This window comes from Bombina bombina, chromosome 6 (genome assembly GCF_027579735.1).
Source record: "Bombina bombina isolate aBomBom1 chromosome 6, aBomBom1.pri, whole genome shotgun sequence".
Lineage (NCBI taxonomy): Eukaryota > Metazoa > Chordata > Amphibia > Anura > Bombinatoridae > Bombina > Bombina bombina.
Window position 1 is genome coordinate 215,062,590 of NC_069504.1, and position 15,554 is coordinate 215,078,143.

At 36.4% G+C, this 15,554-nt stretch overlaps 1 protein-coding gene across 1 annotated transcript in view; it reads right to left on the reverse strand.

Moving 5' to 3' along the window:
* Window positions 1-15,554, reverse strand: part of TWF1 (twinfilin actin binding protein 1) — a 95,901-nt gene that overhangs the window by 33,920 nt on the left and 46,427 nt on the right. The window contains exons 5-6 of the mRNA XM_053716736.1: window positions 12,075-12,179; window positions 9,868-9,993 (exon numbers count right to left, since the gene is read on the reverse strand). Of these exons, the coding sequence (XP_053572711.1) occupies window positions 9,868-9,993; window positions 12,075-12,179 (231 nt within the window). The remainder of the gene's footprint in view (window positions 1-9,867; window positions 9,994-12,074; window positions 12,180-15,554) is intronic.

The following is a 15,554-nucleotide window of genomic DNA, read 5'->3' on the forward strand; positions in this document are numbered from 1 at the left end:
CACCGCCTTATCCTGATGAAAAATCAGAAAAGGAGACTCACAAGAAAGAGCAGATAATTCAGAAACTCTTCTTAGCAGAAGAGATGGCCAAAAGAAACAAAACTTTCCAAGAAAGTAATTTAATGTCTAGCGAATGCATAGGTTCAAACGGAGGAGCTTGAAGAGCCCCCAGAACCAAATTCAAACTCCAAGGAGGAGAGATTGACTTAATAACAGGTTTTATACGAGCCAAAGCTTGTACAAAACAATGAATATCAGGAAGACTAGCAATCTTTCTGTGAAAAAAAGAACAGAAAGAGCAGAGATTTGACCTTTCAAGGAACTTGCAGACAAACCTTATCCAAACCATCCTGAAGAAACTGTAAAATTCTAGGAATTCTAAAAGAATGCCAAGAAAAATGATGAGAAAAACACCAAGAAATGAAAATCTTCCAGACTCGATATCTTCCTAGATACAGTTTTACGAGCCTGTAACATAGTATTAATCACAGAGTCAGAGAAACCTCTATGATTGAGAATCAAGCGTTCAATCTCCATACCTTCAAATTTAAGGATTTGAGAACCTGATGGAAAAAAGGACCTTGCGATAGAAGGTCTGGTCTTAACGGAAGAGTCCACGGTTGGCAAGTGGCCATCCGGACAAGATCCGCATACCAAAACCTGTGAGGCCATGCTGGAGCCACCAGCAGAATAAACGAACGTTCCTTAGAATCTTGGAAAAATAACTATAGGCGGAAAGATATAAGCAGGATGATACTTCCAAGGAAGTGACAATGCATCCACTGCTTCCGCCTGAGGATCCCTGGATCTGGACAGATACCTGGGAAGCTTCTTGTTTAGATGAGAAGCCATCAGATCTATTTCTGGAAGTCCCCATATTTGAACAATCTGAAGAAATACCTCTGGGTGAAGAAACCATTCGCCCGGATGTAGTGTTTGGCGACTGAGATAATCCGCTTCCCAATTGTCTATACATGGGATATGAACCGCAGAAATTAGACAGGAGCTGGATTCCGCCCATACAAGTATTCAAGAGACTTCTTTCATAGCCAGAGGACTGTGAGTTCCTCCTTGATGATTGACATATGCCACGGTTGTGACATCGTCCGTCTAGAAACAAATGAACGACTCTCTCTTTAGAAGAGGCCACGACTGAAGAGCTCTGAAAATTGCACGGAGTTCCAAAAAATGTTGATTGGTAATCTCACCTCCTGAGATTCCCAAACCCCTTGTGCTGTCAGAAACCCCCATACAGCTCCCCAACCTGTCAGATTTGCATCTGTTGAGATCACAGTCTAGGTTGGAGGAACAAAAAGAAGCCCCCTGAACTAAACGATGGTGATCTGTCCACCACGTCAGAGAGTGTCGAACAATCGGTTTTAAAGATATTAATTGAGATATCTTTGTATAATCCCTGCACCACTGGTTCAGCATACAGAGCTGAAGAGGTCGCATGTGAAAACGAGCAAAGGGAATCGCATCCAATGCAGCAGTCATAAGACCTAGAATTTCCATGCATAAGGCTACCGAAAGGAATGATTGAGACTGAAGGTTTCGATAAGCTGAAACCAATTTCAGACGCCTCTTGTCCGTCAGAGACAGAATCAAGAACACTGAATCCATCAGGAAACCTAAAAAGGTTACCCTTGTCTGAGGAATCAAACAAACTTTTTGGTAAATTGATCCTCCAACCATGTTCTTGAAGAAACAACACTTATAAAAGACTGGAAAGGTTCTTTCTAGAGAAAATGAGCAAAGGGAATTGAATCCAATGCTGTGGCCATAAGACCTAAAACTTCTATGCATATATAGCAACTGAAGGAAATAATAGAGACTAAAGGTACCGATAGACGGAACCCAATAACATTATCCCTTGTCTGATAGAGACAAGGACAGTGACACAAACTATCTGGAAACCTAAAAAAGGTGACCCTTGTGTGAGGGATCAAGAGCTTTAGAAAAGAAGATCCTCTAACTATGTCCTGAAGAGTAAGTGAATCATATGAGATTCCGCATCCTCAGAAAATAATCTGAATTAAAACAGAAAAATGAAAATATGCATTTATTGTATCTAATGAAAACAAATAATGCTATCAAAGACCATAAAAAGGCAAAATAGTTTGAATAAAACTCCAAAACCCGGTTCCTCAAAAGAAACTGGAAGAAATACCCCAGAAGATTCCAGGTCTGAGCAGCGCTTGAACTCCATGGGTGCCCAGCCATGCTTCAACAGTACCCAAAATATATAGGACAGAAACACCGTTAAAGAAAGTGTTAGCCTTGCTGGAATAAAATCAAAGAAATTTTGGACAAAATACATTTCAAAGAAGCCTTAACCTGCCCCTTACCAGCCAAGCTGGAATACGGCACGTACATCGCAAAAATAGGGAGCTGATTTCGAACTCCAATTATAGACATGTTACTTGGGAAAGAACTCAGGAATTCGTTCCTTAATAAGAACAACCAAACTAGTATAAGCTTAAAGTTTTAGTCTTAGAACTCAACCTTGAAGCCCAGAGTAACAGTTAAGAATTGAATCCAATTATAAAACAAATAATTGATTATCTTAGAACAAAGGAAATATGGATTTATTTTTTTTTTTTTTTAAAAATCACAAAATTCTTCTAGCTAAAAAAGCTAAAGACATAGATTAACCCTCATTTGTGAAAATATTCAATAAAATGAAGACACAAATGAAATTATTAGCATGATAGTCCGGTTTAAAGGACCAGCCAATACAGTGGACTTGCATAATCAATAAATGCAAAACAACAAGACAAATGCAACAGCACCTAGTCTAGTAAATGTTGTCCCTTTAACAATGCTAAAATAAATCATAATCTGATACTTGATCTTAAAGTAAACAGAGAAAATGAAGCAATTGCAATATCCAAAAAAATCACAGGACCAAGAAAAGTACCTGAAACTAAATAATTTTCCATAAATAAGATACAACTATCTAAAGGAAAATAAATACTATTTTGCTATAGAAACAATAGCATAATTAGTAGAATTAGAGATAGCCCCAATAAATTGGAGAACCCTCCAAATTGAATTTGACTGCTGGCAAAGAATATAGTTTAAAACCTTTGAAGAAGGAATAAAAGAAAATTCTCAGCCTATTCCATTCCCTAGTATAGGGAATTGGAAAGAAAACCTCTAAAGAAATAAATAGGCAGAAATAATGTCAGCTAGTCTTAAAGAACTAGTTACCTTAATATCCAAAATAATCAACACCTTTTCAACAAAGAACAAATGTACTTTAATAATTGAAAAATAATAAAAAAGTAGATTTGTTAGTGTCAATATCTGATGAAGAAAATTTCTGAAAAAAACATCATCAGAGAAGGATAAATAATGAGACTTAAATATTGTGGAGACAACAATGACGCTCGAATTTTTTAGCGCCAAAAAAGCCGCCCACATTATTTGGCACGCCGACATTTTTTGGCGCAAAAACGTCAAAAAAAAATGACGCAACTTCCGGCGACACGTATGACGCCGGAAATGACAAGAAAATTTTTGCGCCAAGAAAGTCCGCGCCAAGAATGACGCAATAAATTGAAGCATTTTCAGCCCCCGCAAGCCTAACAGTCAAATTTTAAGGTAAGAAAAAATTGAATTATTCATATGCATTATCCCAAATATGAAACTGACTGTCTGAAAATAAGGAACGTTGAACATCCTGAATCAAGGCAAATAAATGTTTAAACACATATATTTAGAACTTTATATAAAAGTGCCCAACCATAGCTTAGAGTGTCACAGAAAATAAGACTTACTTACCCCAGGACACTCATCTACATGTAGTAGAAAGCCAAACCAGTACTGAAACGAGAATCAGTAGAGGAAATGGTATATATAAGAGTATATCGTCGATCTGAAAAGGGAGGTAAGAGATGAATCTCTACGACCGATAACAGAGAACCTATGAAATAGACCTCATAGAAGGAGATCATTGAATTCAAATAGGCAATACTCTCTTCACATCCCTCTGACATTCACTGCACGCTGAGAGGAAAACCGTGCTCCAACCTGCTGCGGAGCGCATATCAACGTAGAATCTAGCACAAACTTACTTCACCACCTCCACAGGAGGCAAAGTTTGTAAAAACTGATTTGTGGGTGTGGTGAGGGGTGTATTTATAGGCATTTTGAGGTTTGGGAAACTTTGCCCCTCCTGGTAGGAATGTATATCCCATATGTCACTAGCTCATGGACTCTTGCTAATTACATGAAAGAAATACCCCACGTTACACCACCCACTTCAAAAGTCAATTTTCCTGTCAGCTAAATGATTGAATTACTCTCCAATCAATGCTCTAGCTACAACAAAAGTGCCAGATGGGGAGAGCGCTGATTGGACAACAATTCAATCTGTTAGCTCACAGAAAACTTTACTTTTGAAGTGGGCGGAGGAGCATGCAGTATTTGAATTTCATATCTATATTAAAAAGCATGTTATACTGCATCTTCATTACAGCTAATGAATTAAACTTCATCTAAAATAGCGCTTACATTCCAGATCTGATTTTAAAAAGGGGAGACTTTACCATCACTTTAAGTGTTTCCGATGTGGGGGGGGCTCGGTTTAGGGGTTAATAGGTAGTTTATGGGTGTTTGTGTACTTTTTATCACTTTAGTTAAGACCTTTATGTTCCGGCGTTAGCCAATAAAACTCTTAACTACTGACTTTTAAATGTGGTAGGAGTCTTGCCAGTTCACTTTTTCAGGCGATCGTAATACCGGCGGTTAGGCAAGTCCCATTAAAAAGATAGGATACGCAATTGACGTAAGGGGATTTGCAGTATGCTAAAATCACGGAAAAAAAGTGAGCGGTAGACCCTCTCCTGCCTGACTCGTAATACCAGCGGGCGTTAAAAAGCAGTGTTGGGACCCCTCAATGCTGCTTTTTAAGGCTAACGCAAGACTCGTAATCTAGCCGATAGTTATGTGATAGCTGCTAATATACTAAATGACATTATACAAGCACACAGTGTATTTTTCCTTAAAAAAAGTCTACAAGGAACCCTGTATGGTCAAGTTAAAAAGGAATTGTGTAATGTAAACATCTATCCCTTATTTCCTTTTAAATGTGTTCCCAATTATCCATTCTACTGCAGGAGGGTAATAAATTGTTTATAAATAGTTCCTTCACCTTTTGATTTATGATTTGCAATAGCTGATTTTGCCTGCTGAAATTGCTGCCTATACTGTACAGTTATGTGAAAAAGAAAGTAACCCTCTTTGAATTCTATGTTTTTTACGCATCAGGACATTATAAACAATCATATGGTCCTTTGCAATTCTTAAAATTAGATAAATACAACCTCAGATAAACACTTGACATATTACACTGTGTCATGATTTATTTAACAAAAATAAAGCCAAAATGGAGAAGCCATGTGTGAAAAACTAAATACTCCTTATGATTCAATAGCTTGTAGAACCACCTTTAGCAGCAATAACTTGGAGTAATCGTTTTCTGTATGATTTATCAGTCTCTCACATCATTGTAGAATAATTTTGTCCCACTCTTCTTTACAGTGTTGCTTCAGTTCATTGAGGTTTACAGGCATTTGTTTATGCACAGCTCTCTTATGGTCCCGCCACAATTTCAATTGGATTGAGGTTTGGACTTTGACTGGGCCATTGCAACACCTTGATTCTTTTCTTTTTCAGCCATTCTGTTGTAGATTTGTTGGTGTGCTTGGGATCATTGTCATATTGCATGACCCCATTTCGGCCAAGCTTTAGCTGTCGGACAGATGGCCTCACATTTGACTCTAGAATACTTTACTATACAGAGGAGTTCATGGTTGACTCAATGACTGCAAGGTGCCCAGGTCCTATGGCAGAACAAGCCTAAATTATCACCCCTCCACTACCGTGCTTGACAGTTGGTATGAGGTGTTTGTGCTGATATGCTTTGTTTGGTTATGCATCCATTATGGCCAAATATCTCCACTTTGGTCTCTTCTGTCCAAAGGAAATTGTTCCAGAAGTCTGGAGGTTTGTTCAGATGCAACTTTGCAAACCTAAGCTGTGCTGCCATGTTCTTTTTAGAGAGAAGAGGCTTTTTCCTTGCAACCCTTCCATACAAACCATACTTGTTCAGTCTTTTTCTAATTGCACTGTCATGAGCTTTAACATGCTTACTGAGGCTTGTAGAGTCTGAGATGTAACTCTTATTAGTTTTTTTGCAATTTCTCTGAGCATTGCACGGTCTGTCCTTGGGGTGAATTTGCTGGGACGTTCACTCCTGGGAAGATTGGCAACGGTCTTGAATGTTTTCCACTTGTGAATAATCTTTCTCACTGTAGAATGATGGACTTTAAATTGTTTGGAAATGGCCTTATAATCCTTCCCAGATTGATGGACAGCAACAATTGCTTCTCTACGATCATTGCTGATGTCTTTCCTCAATGGCATGGTTTTAACACACACCTGAATGCTCCAGACTTTGGCTTTTATAGAGGTGGTCACACTTGCTGATGATCAATTAATCAAGGGCATTTGATTAGCAGCATCTGGCTGCTACTTAGCCTCTTAATTCCTATGGAAGCAGTAAGGGTGTATGTCATGTGTTGTTGTTTATCTGAGGTTGTATTTACCTAATTTTAAGATCTCCTAAGGACCAGATGATTGTTACACGTAAAACCATAGAATTCAAAGACTGTACATTGGGGTGGGAGAAAAATCAGCCCACAGAAATTGTGTTCCAGTAGCTGCTTTGTATACACTGTCCATTATATGACTTAGCACAGATGGTTAATTAGGTAGCATATTCAGAATTGCTTTGTGCAGGTTTACTGGGTTTCTTACAACCAGTGCTCTATTGGTAGCAGGGGAAAAAAAACACTGTATTTAAACAAAAGCAAAACAATAATATTGGAAATATCTAAATCCTATTTTGTAGTGTGTGACTTAAAAGGGACATGAAACCCAAATTTTTTCTTTCGTGATTCAGATAAAGAATACAATTTTAAACAACTTTCCAATTTACCTCTATTATTTAATTTGCTTCCTTCTCTTGTTATTCTTTGCTAAAATGTTTATCTAGGCAAGCTCAGGAGCAGCAGAGAACCTAGGTTCTAGCTGTTGATTGGTTGCTGTATATATATATATATATATATATATATATATATATATATATATATATATATATATATATATATCTCGATTGTCATTGGCTCACACATGTGTTCAGTTAGAAACCATTAGTGCATTGGTGCTCCTTCAACAAAATTATACCAAGAGAATAAAACAAATTAGATAATAGAAGTAAATTAGAAAGATGTTTAAAATGAAATTCTCTATCTGAATCATGAAAGAAAAAAATTGGGTTTCATGTCCTTTTAAGCTTATAGCTTTATGAATGCTAACAATAAATAAGTACTTGAAGTAGCCTGATGAATTGTAGCTGCGTTTCCTATGACAGAGGATTAAATCGGCAAAAGCATTTAGCTGCACTGTTCCCTCCTTTAGCTCAGATTTCACTTCTATCACTCAGCAACTTGCTCCCACGTTCTTCACATTACCTACAATTTGCCTTCTCTTATTACCTGCTCAAACTCACTGCACACTGTGGGCTAGAATACAAGTGGAGCACTAATTAGCGCATTCGCTAAAGTGCACAAAAAGCCAAACTTACAATATTGCACACAAGATAACCTAATCCTACATAAGAGTCAATAGAGGTAAAAAAATGGTTCACTTTAAGGCAATGCCCTACAAAGGCCCTTTTAAAGGGCCATTATACACTCATTTTTTCTTTGCATAAATGTTTTGTAGATGATCTATTTATAAAGCACATAAAGTTTTTTGTTTTTTTTTAAAATGTATAATTTTGCTTATTTTTAAAGAACATTGCTCTGATTTTCAGACTCCTAACCAAGCCCCAAAGTTTTATTTGAATACCGTCAGCTACCTTCTCCAGCTTGCTCCTGTTTGTGTAAAGGGTCTTTTCATATGCAAAAGAAGGGGGAGGGGGGGAGTGTCTTATTTCCCACTTGCAGTGGGCTTTTCAACAGAGCTAAACTGAAAGCTTCTAAGTACGTTTTTAAACCATTTTATACTGGATTTTTATAGCAGTACCTGTGCATCTTATTTTGTATAGTAGTGTCTATTACATGCAGTTATGTGAAAATGAGTGTATACTGTCCCTTTAAGGATTATTTGTAGCTAAGTGTTAGAATAGTTTTTTTTTTTTTTCCTTTGGGTTGTTTTTTTTTGGGGGGGGTTGAGAAAAAGGCATAACTGTTTTTTGGGGGATTTTTTTTGGCAATTTATTTTTTGTAATGGTAGGTTTTATTTTTTACAGTAATGTTAGGTTTTTTATTTTTTGTAATGTACTTTTTTATGTTGTTTTTGGTAAGGTTAGATTTTTTGGTAAGGTTAGATTTTTTTTTTTTTCACATGTAATTTTTGTAGATGTTAGTGGGTTAATTTGCATAGTGGGATAGTGTGGGCTGGCTGTTAGGGGTTAATAGTGTAGATGCTTACTTTGCAGTGGGGGGTGTGGCAGTTTAGGGTTTCAAAGTGTAGTTTAGTACAACTGTTTCCTCCTGACAAACTCTTTCTGGTTGCGTAAAAAGTTTGGGCGGTAAATGCGATTGCGTTTGTTCAATTGCGTTCACTTTCAACTTGTAATACAAGTGCATATTATTGCTCAAAGTTACCCATAGAAAATATGGGGAGTGTAAATTACCGCAATTTCGCAGCAAACAAATTTGTGGTAATTTAAACGGCATGGATATGAGCGTAAAAAACACTGCAATCTCGTGATCACGATAGCACTCCACTTGTAATCTAGGCCTGTGTGTTTGCTACAAATGATTCCTTATAACTCAGCCTTTAGAGAATGTTCATAAACCTTAATCTGACTACAGCACCATTTTAAATAATCAACTCATTAAGCTATTACCCCAGTGATCACCTGGCAAATAAAACTTACATAGGGGATTTATTTTAAAGAGGGGGTTTTATAACAAGGCATCATGTGGGACTTTAGGCCTTTTTAATGGATTATTATAAGTGTAAATGTATCTGACATTTGGTGGGAAGGTTTATTAAAAGACAAGTAGCAAAATGAATAGGAAACCATTAAATGTAAAAATAGATGGCATTTTGTGAAGTCCTGTACGTATAGGATGATTATTTTTTTTGTAATTATTTTTTTTTTTTTACTACAAACTAGACAGTGGATACACACATTCAAATGGGTCATACATATTTCAGTATTTCTGCAAAAAAAAATGCAACCTTAATTTGTGTGATTACCTCACAATAAAGTGCTGAAATTGATGTCTAAATGCAAGAAGTACAACAAAAAGCTTTCAGCGAGCACATCAATGTCAAATGCCTCAGTGAAGGGGTTACAAATGTTTTTATGTCTTAAATAAAGATTATACAGCTTTAAAGAGATGGTGCTGGTGACATTTTGTATATATCGTTATTTGGAGGGGTTGAGCAGTACACCCCAGTCACACGAGCACCGTACAGTTGTGCTGACCCAAATCTTGGTTCTCTTTGCCAGTAAAAGCAACAGCGCAAAACACTTTATTTCTGCAACTGAGGACAAACATTAAATAGACCAAAAGGCGATGTTATTTAAATGTATTACTTCCACTGGAAGTTCTGTTATTTTATCTTTTTTTTTTTTTCAAATCTGCATGCTATACTTTTTGTTTTCCTTTTTTTAATTAATCCTATAAATGCTTGCATTAACTGTTCAGCCCTATTATACCTGGCATCTGATTGGCTGTTCTGAACAAAAATGTGTACAGATTGAAACAGAGGATAAATATTTTCTTTTATTATATGTACATTAAATCAGATGAAAAAATGCTATGGTATTTAACTTACCAACTGTACATAATTCAACTTCATATGTTTCAACTGTTCCATAGCCTGCAATGCAGCTTTATCCAACGGGAACGTTATTCCCTGTAGTGTCTGATGTTTTGTATCTACACCGATATCTGTTTGGGTCTAAAAGAATCCACTTATTATTCTATAGCAGGGATGCCACATGTATATCATTATATAAAGCAAGATGATAAGGGAGCTTAAACACACTTTTGTAAGCAACAGACAACAGAATGAATAACCAAAAAAATGTAGATGTGTAAGAAAATTTTTAAAAATGATAATGCTGTGTTAAGAAACATATCAAATATTGTGGATATTGCCAACATTATTTTAATCATATTATTTTGATTAGTAGTTGTTTTGTAGATAAAATAATATCACATACAGTATATTACTACAATTATTAAGTAATGAAGAAAGCAGCCCAAAGTGATTTTTATAATTATACATGTTTAAAGGTTATTAATATGAATGTAACTAAATAAAAATACACTATTTTCATGTCAAAGTTTTAAGTTTTTAATCTAACACAAAAAATGAATTATTGAATTCCATAAAGTGAAAACTCAAACCAGTAATCTCCGCACCACCAATATTGCACCTTCTTACCCATGATCTCTTAATTTAACAGAAGGTTCAATATTTATTTATTTATTGGGAGGGGGGGGGGGTTCAGAATGCAGAGCTTGGGCCCCACGTACTAAGTGATGTCCAGATAAATTTGCAAACTGGAAAAACCTGTGCACACATCTTCATGGCAAGTGGGCAGCGGACACTGTATGTCTGCTCTTTGCAGTTATCATTTCACAAGAGAATCCTTATTGGACCAGTCGCTAAACAGAAGGGCCTGTCAATTTATCTCTGCCACCTCAGAGAGGTAACGGAGAGGTTAAGACGCATTGGTTAACTTGCAGTAAGCAGACACGTGAATTGCAGTACGCAAACGTGCACGTGTCTGCCCCACAGGTGCTCCAAAGCCTTTACCAGTTTGCCATTTATGTATTCCATAACATTTTTGAAAGAAAATAAAAAAGATAAACTCCTTTACCAAGTTTTGGTCATTTGTTTTTAAACAGACATGACAGGTAAACAAATATTTGCTGCCTTGAGTGTGTTTTTCAGCAATTGATAAGCTTTTTAGTAGTATTATATTACACTTACAATAAAGAAACAGAATAAATGTGTCAAGAATAAGACTCTCGTAAATTATTTTCATTATACAAATCATATAGTGTAAGCAAAATGAACTGTGGGTTTACAGGTTTTGGCCTTTTCAATTTAGAATAGTACTAATTCTTTAATGTAAAATAAAGCAACTTTTATGGACAGAATTTATTTCCAATCACTCCGTTTGTCTGGTCTGTTTAGTACCCAGAACTATGTATCTCAAATTTGCTGTATTTCTAAAAACAATTTGTTTATCTTCTAAATTAGTTAAAGGGCCATGATACCCAAATGTTGAAACACTTGAAAGTGATGCAGCATAGCTGTAAAAAGCGGACTAGAAAATATCACCTGAACATCTCTATGTAAAAAAGGAAGATATTTTACCTCAAAATGTCCTAAGTATTCACACCCCATTGTAAAGAGACTTTAAGCAGCAAATCAGTATGTCTGTCCCGGGACAGGCAAGGGAGTGAGCCTCATGCACACATGTTATTTCCCTATTCAGTTTAAGGAAGATTACTATGAAATCTCACAAGAATTAAATGAAATCTCAGGAGATCACAGTAAAAGAGTTCATGACCTCAGCACTGTTGATGCCGGTTGGCTGCAGTTCATTTCTTCATTTTTTATTACCTGCAGCTGGACAGCAACGGAAAAATAACTTTTTACACAGCACTTACTCTGCTGAGCTGAGGAGATTGTGAGGTAAAATATCTTTTTTTTTTACATAGAGATGCTCAGGTAACATTTTCCTCTCAGATTTTTACAGTTATACTGCATCAGTTTCAAGTGATTTAGCATATGAGTATTATGTCCCTTTAACCAAAAGCTCTCTGTGTTCCTTTAAGAAATACAGTCTAAAATGCTTCTTATAGTTTTTATTTTCAAAGTCTTAAATTATAATATAAAACAATAGAAAACAACCAAACGGACAAGATGGCACTATATGTATCTGGTAATCACGTGTGAGCTGATAAAAGAAAATTCTCACCTTGGAAGTAACCCAAGACTACATTGCATAAAATGATTATTACCTCGCTAATCTTTATTTGCCTCAGCTCTTCCTCAGCTGTTGTAAGAGGAGCAGGGGATGACTGGCAAGCCAAGTACTTTTTGTATCCTGTCAGTGAAACATCATCCTGAAGAAATAAAACACATGGTTATTAATACTTAATTATTATTTAAACCCTTTACAGACAGGTCAGGCAAGTGGAGGAAACCCTCTTGAAAAGACTCATGTTTCTGGCGTGGTGTTTATACGACCGTAACATGATTAGTAACAATTCAGTCGTACCCTGCATGCTCCGAGAACATTAACATAAAGCGCTCTCATAATGACATAAAAAAAATATATGCTATCACCTTTCAAGTATCAATGGATGCACTCTCACTTCCCTGAAGTGGAGGCTCAGGTAAACAAGGGAACAATATGCTGCTTTAGACAAAACACTATTTGTAGCAGTGTAGTATGTACAGTACATTAAAAGAGCCAGTAAATGCATTCCAGTGTGAAATATACGAGTGACAAGTGTTATTGTACTTCTAAAGTACATTTTCCTGCTCCATATCCTAATTACCTATCACTTATTATTATATTACTTCATTAGGAGGTGACTCTCACAATGTGAACCCTAATTATATTACATTACAAGGGGAACACACAAATCTTAAAAGTTCTTTGAGGCAACTGATTACGCTATGTAGCCGACCATCCTAATATGCTTGTGGCTTACTGCAAGTGGTGCAGAACCTTTACTCAAAATAAGCAGATTTCACACATAACAGCTATTCCTCTCAATGCAGTTACATGTAACCAGTTTAGACACAACTTACACCTTAGTACACTTTCTGACGTCTCAAAACACAGCCAGCCAAAAAGGCAATAAATCCTGTGATAGAGGCATATAATGCATAGCTTTAGATTAACTTGCAGTTAGAAAAAAGTAGTGAATACATAGATAACTATAAATGTGTTCATTTGTGTTGTGCTCTGCTTTTTTTCTTTTTAATGGGGAATATTTGTATGTCACCATCATAATTTAATTTTAAAGCTGTATAAGTAGGTATGTGCACCCAAGGCTGTGGTTTGTTCTTTCTTGTTTCAGATCCAGGGTAATTTCAGTATACCCCTACATAGAACAAATAACAAAAGATCTGATCATTTTAGTTTCATGTTGCAGAATAATGGGAAAAGGTAGGCGCTAATGCACTCAAGACTGTCTAACAAGGATTTTAACGGAGCCAGGAACACTGTTTTTGTTGCAATATCTAGCCACTGGTGACTATATATTTCTGAACACCTCAATTCTAGGAATTTTTTTTTTAGAAAAAAACATTAATAAGCAAAGCTGTCCTCTGATATTTACATTTTAGCCAACTAGGAACAGTTGTTCCCCAACACCGAAGATGTAGAATAGAGGTAGCCAAGATCACCCTAAAGTTGACCAATTGCCAAATGATAAAACTTCAGACTTGCCATGAGTTCATCCAAAATGTTGCTAACCACAACTATCCATGTTTATTTTACCAGAGAGAATCCAGACAATTATTTAATAAACTAAAGGTCCAATTATCAAAGACTGGCCATTGATGCTTTTTTTATTTTTTTAATAAACATTTTATTGTAATGTATGGGTTTCTCCTTCACATCCAGAACCTGGCCTAGTAAGAGGAACAGCTCTCTAACTAAACATTAGGCTAACATTATTTAAAGGAACTGTATTGACAAGACGTAAATATTCTCAAAAGACCAGAGAGCTTTAGAGAATCGTGCCCATAAGCTATTAAAAGGGACAGTATACACCAATTGTCCTATAACTGCATGTAACAGACACTACTATAAAGAAGAATATGCACAGATACCGATATAAAAATCCAGTATAAAACCTTTTAAAAACAAACATAATTAGAAGCTCCAGATTAAGCACTGTTGATGAGGTTAGGTAGGGACACCAATTGAATGGGGCTGAAGAAGCAGAAATCCCCTAACCCCCTCCCCTGTATATTATTTTTATTATCAGTTATTTGCAGAGTGCCAACAGATTCTGCAGCGCTAATGCATATGAAAAGACCAGTTACAAAAACTTGAGTCTGATACTATGAGTCTGATACTATGAGTCTGATACTATGAGTCTGATACTATGGTGCTTGGTTAGGAGTTTGAAATAACATACATACATTATTACAAAAACACCCATTGAAAGGGTTATAAAACATTAAAAGCAAGCAATTGAGAAATATATTCACATTGATGTGGAAAACACACAATAAATATATAGGATACAATATGACTATATTTATACTTTCATATTTAAATGTAATCATTTGTCACTCACTGTTGCAGCACTATAATGTTTTACTAAATCAGCAAAGACCCAATTTAGAGAAGTTCAATTTTAGACCTGTACCCATCAATGTCATTAAGAAACACCTTAATAATCTAAAAATGAAAAACCAGTCTGGACCTGATCAAATCCCAGCAATCCTGTTGAAGCTCAGTGCGCCAGCAATTGCCAAACCCGCCACAACCCTAATTAACGAATTTTTGGTGTCTGGATACATACCCAAACTTTGGAAAACTGCAAGAGTAGTGCCTATCCATAAAAGTGGGGAGTTAACCTTGGTTTGTAATTATGGCCCTATATCTTTGCTCCCAGTATTGTCAAAAATCTTAGAAAAATGCGTCCATACGCAACTATGTGAGTATTACCAACAATCTAACTATCTGACCCCTGATCAATCAGGTTTTCGCCCGAATCACTCCACTACAACTGCCCTCCTAAAAGTTTGCAACAACATACAAACTGGCATGGAACAAGGAGACCTAACTGGAGCCATTTTCCTTGATTTTGCAAAGGCCTTTTACACAGTAGTAGACCACAACATACTACTGCTCAAACTAAAAAAACTCTGGTATTGATGATCGTCCGTTAACCTGGTTTCGATCATACGTATGGGATCGATCACAATATGTCTCCATTTCTGACAGAGACTCCCTCTCACAGTAACGTGTGGTGTTCCCCAAGGTTCCATTCTCGGCCCCCTACTATTTACATTATTTATAAATTATCTGCCTAATGTCTGGAAATCCGCAGAGGACACAGTAATCTATGCAAACAATTCCGATCTGCCGCAGCTTGAAGCAGTGCTCCAAGACCAGTTCACAGAGCTAGAAAAGTGGATCTCAAAAAACAAACTCTTCCTAAACACTGACAAAACTGTCACAATGATCTTTGGAACAGGACCTAAATTACACAAATTACAAAATTCCCATCTTCGCATAAAAACAAAATCCAATTGCACGCTGACCGCAGTCCACTTTTTCAAATACTTCGGTATGTTGTTAGACCCCAATCTATCTTTTGGCTTCCACATAGAAAAACTTGCATCTAAATTTTATCCAAAACTAGGTGCCCTGTACAGAAACAAATCCTGCCTCAGCCCTACAGTAAAGGAAACGATTGTACAGTAAATGCTGATGCTTATCATGGATTACGGGGAGGTAGTATATGCAC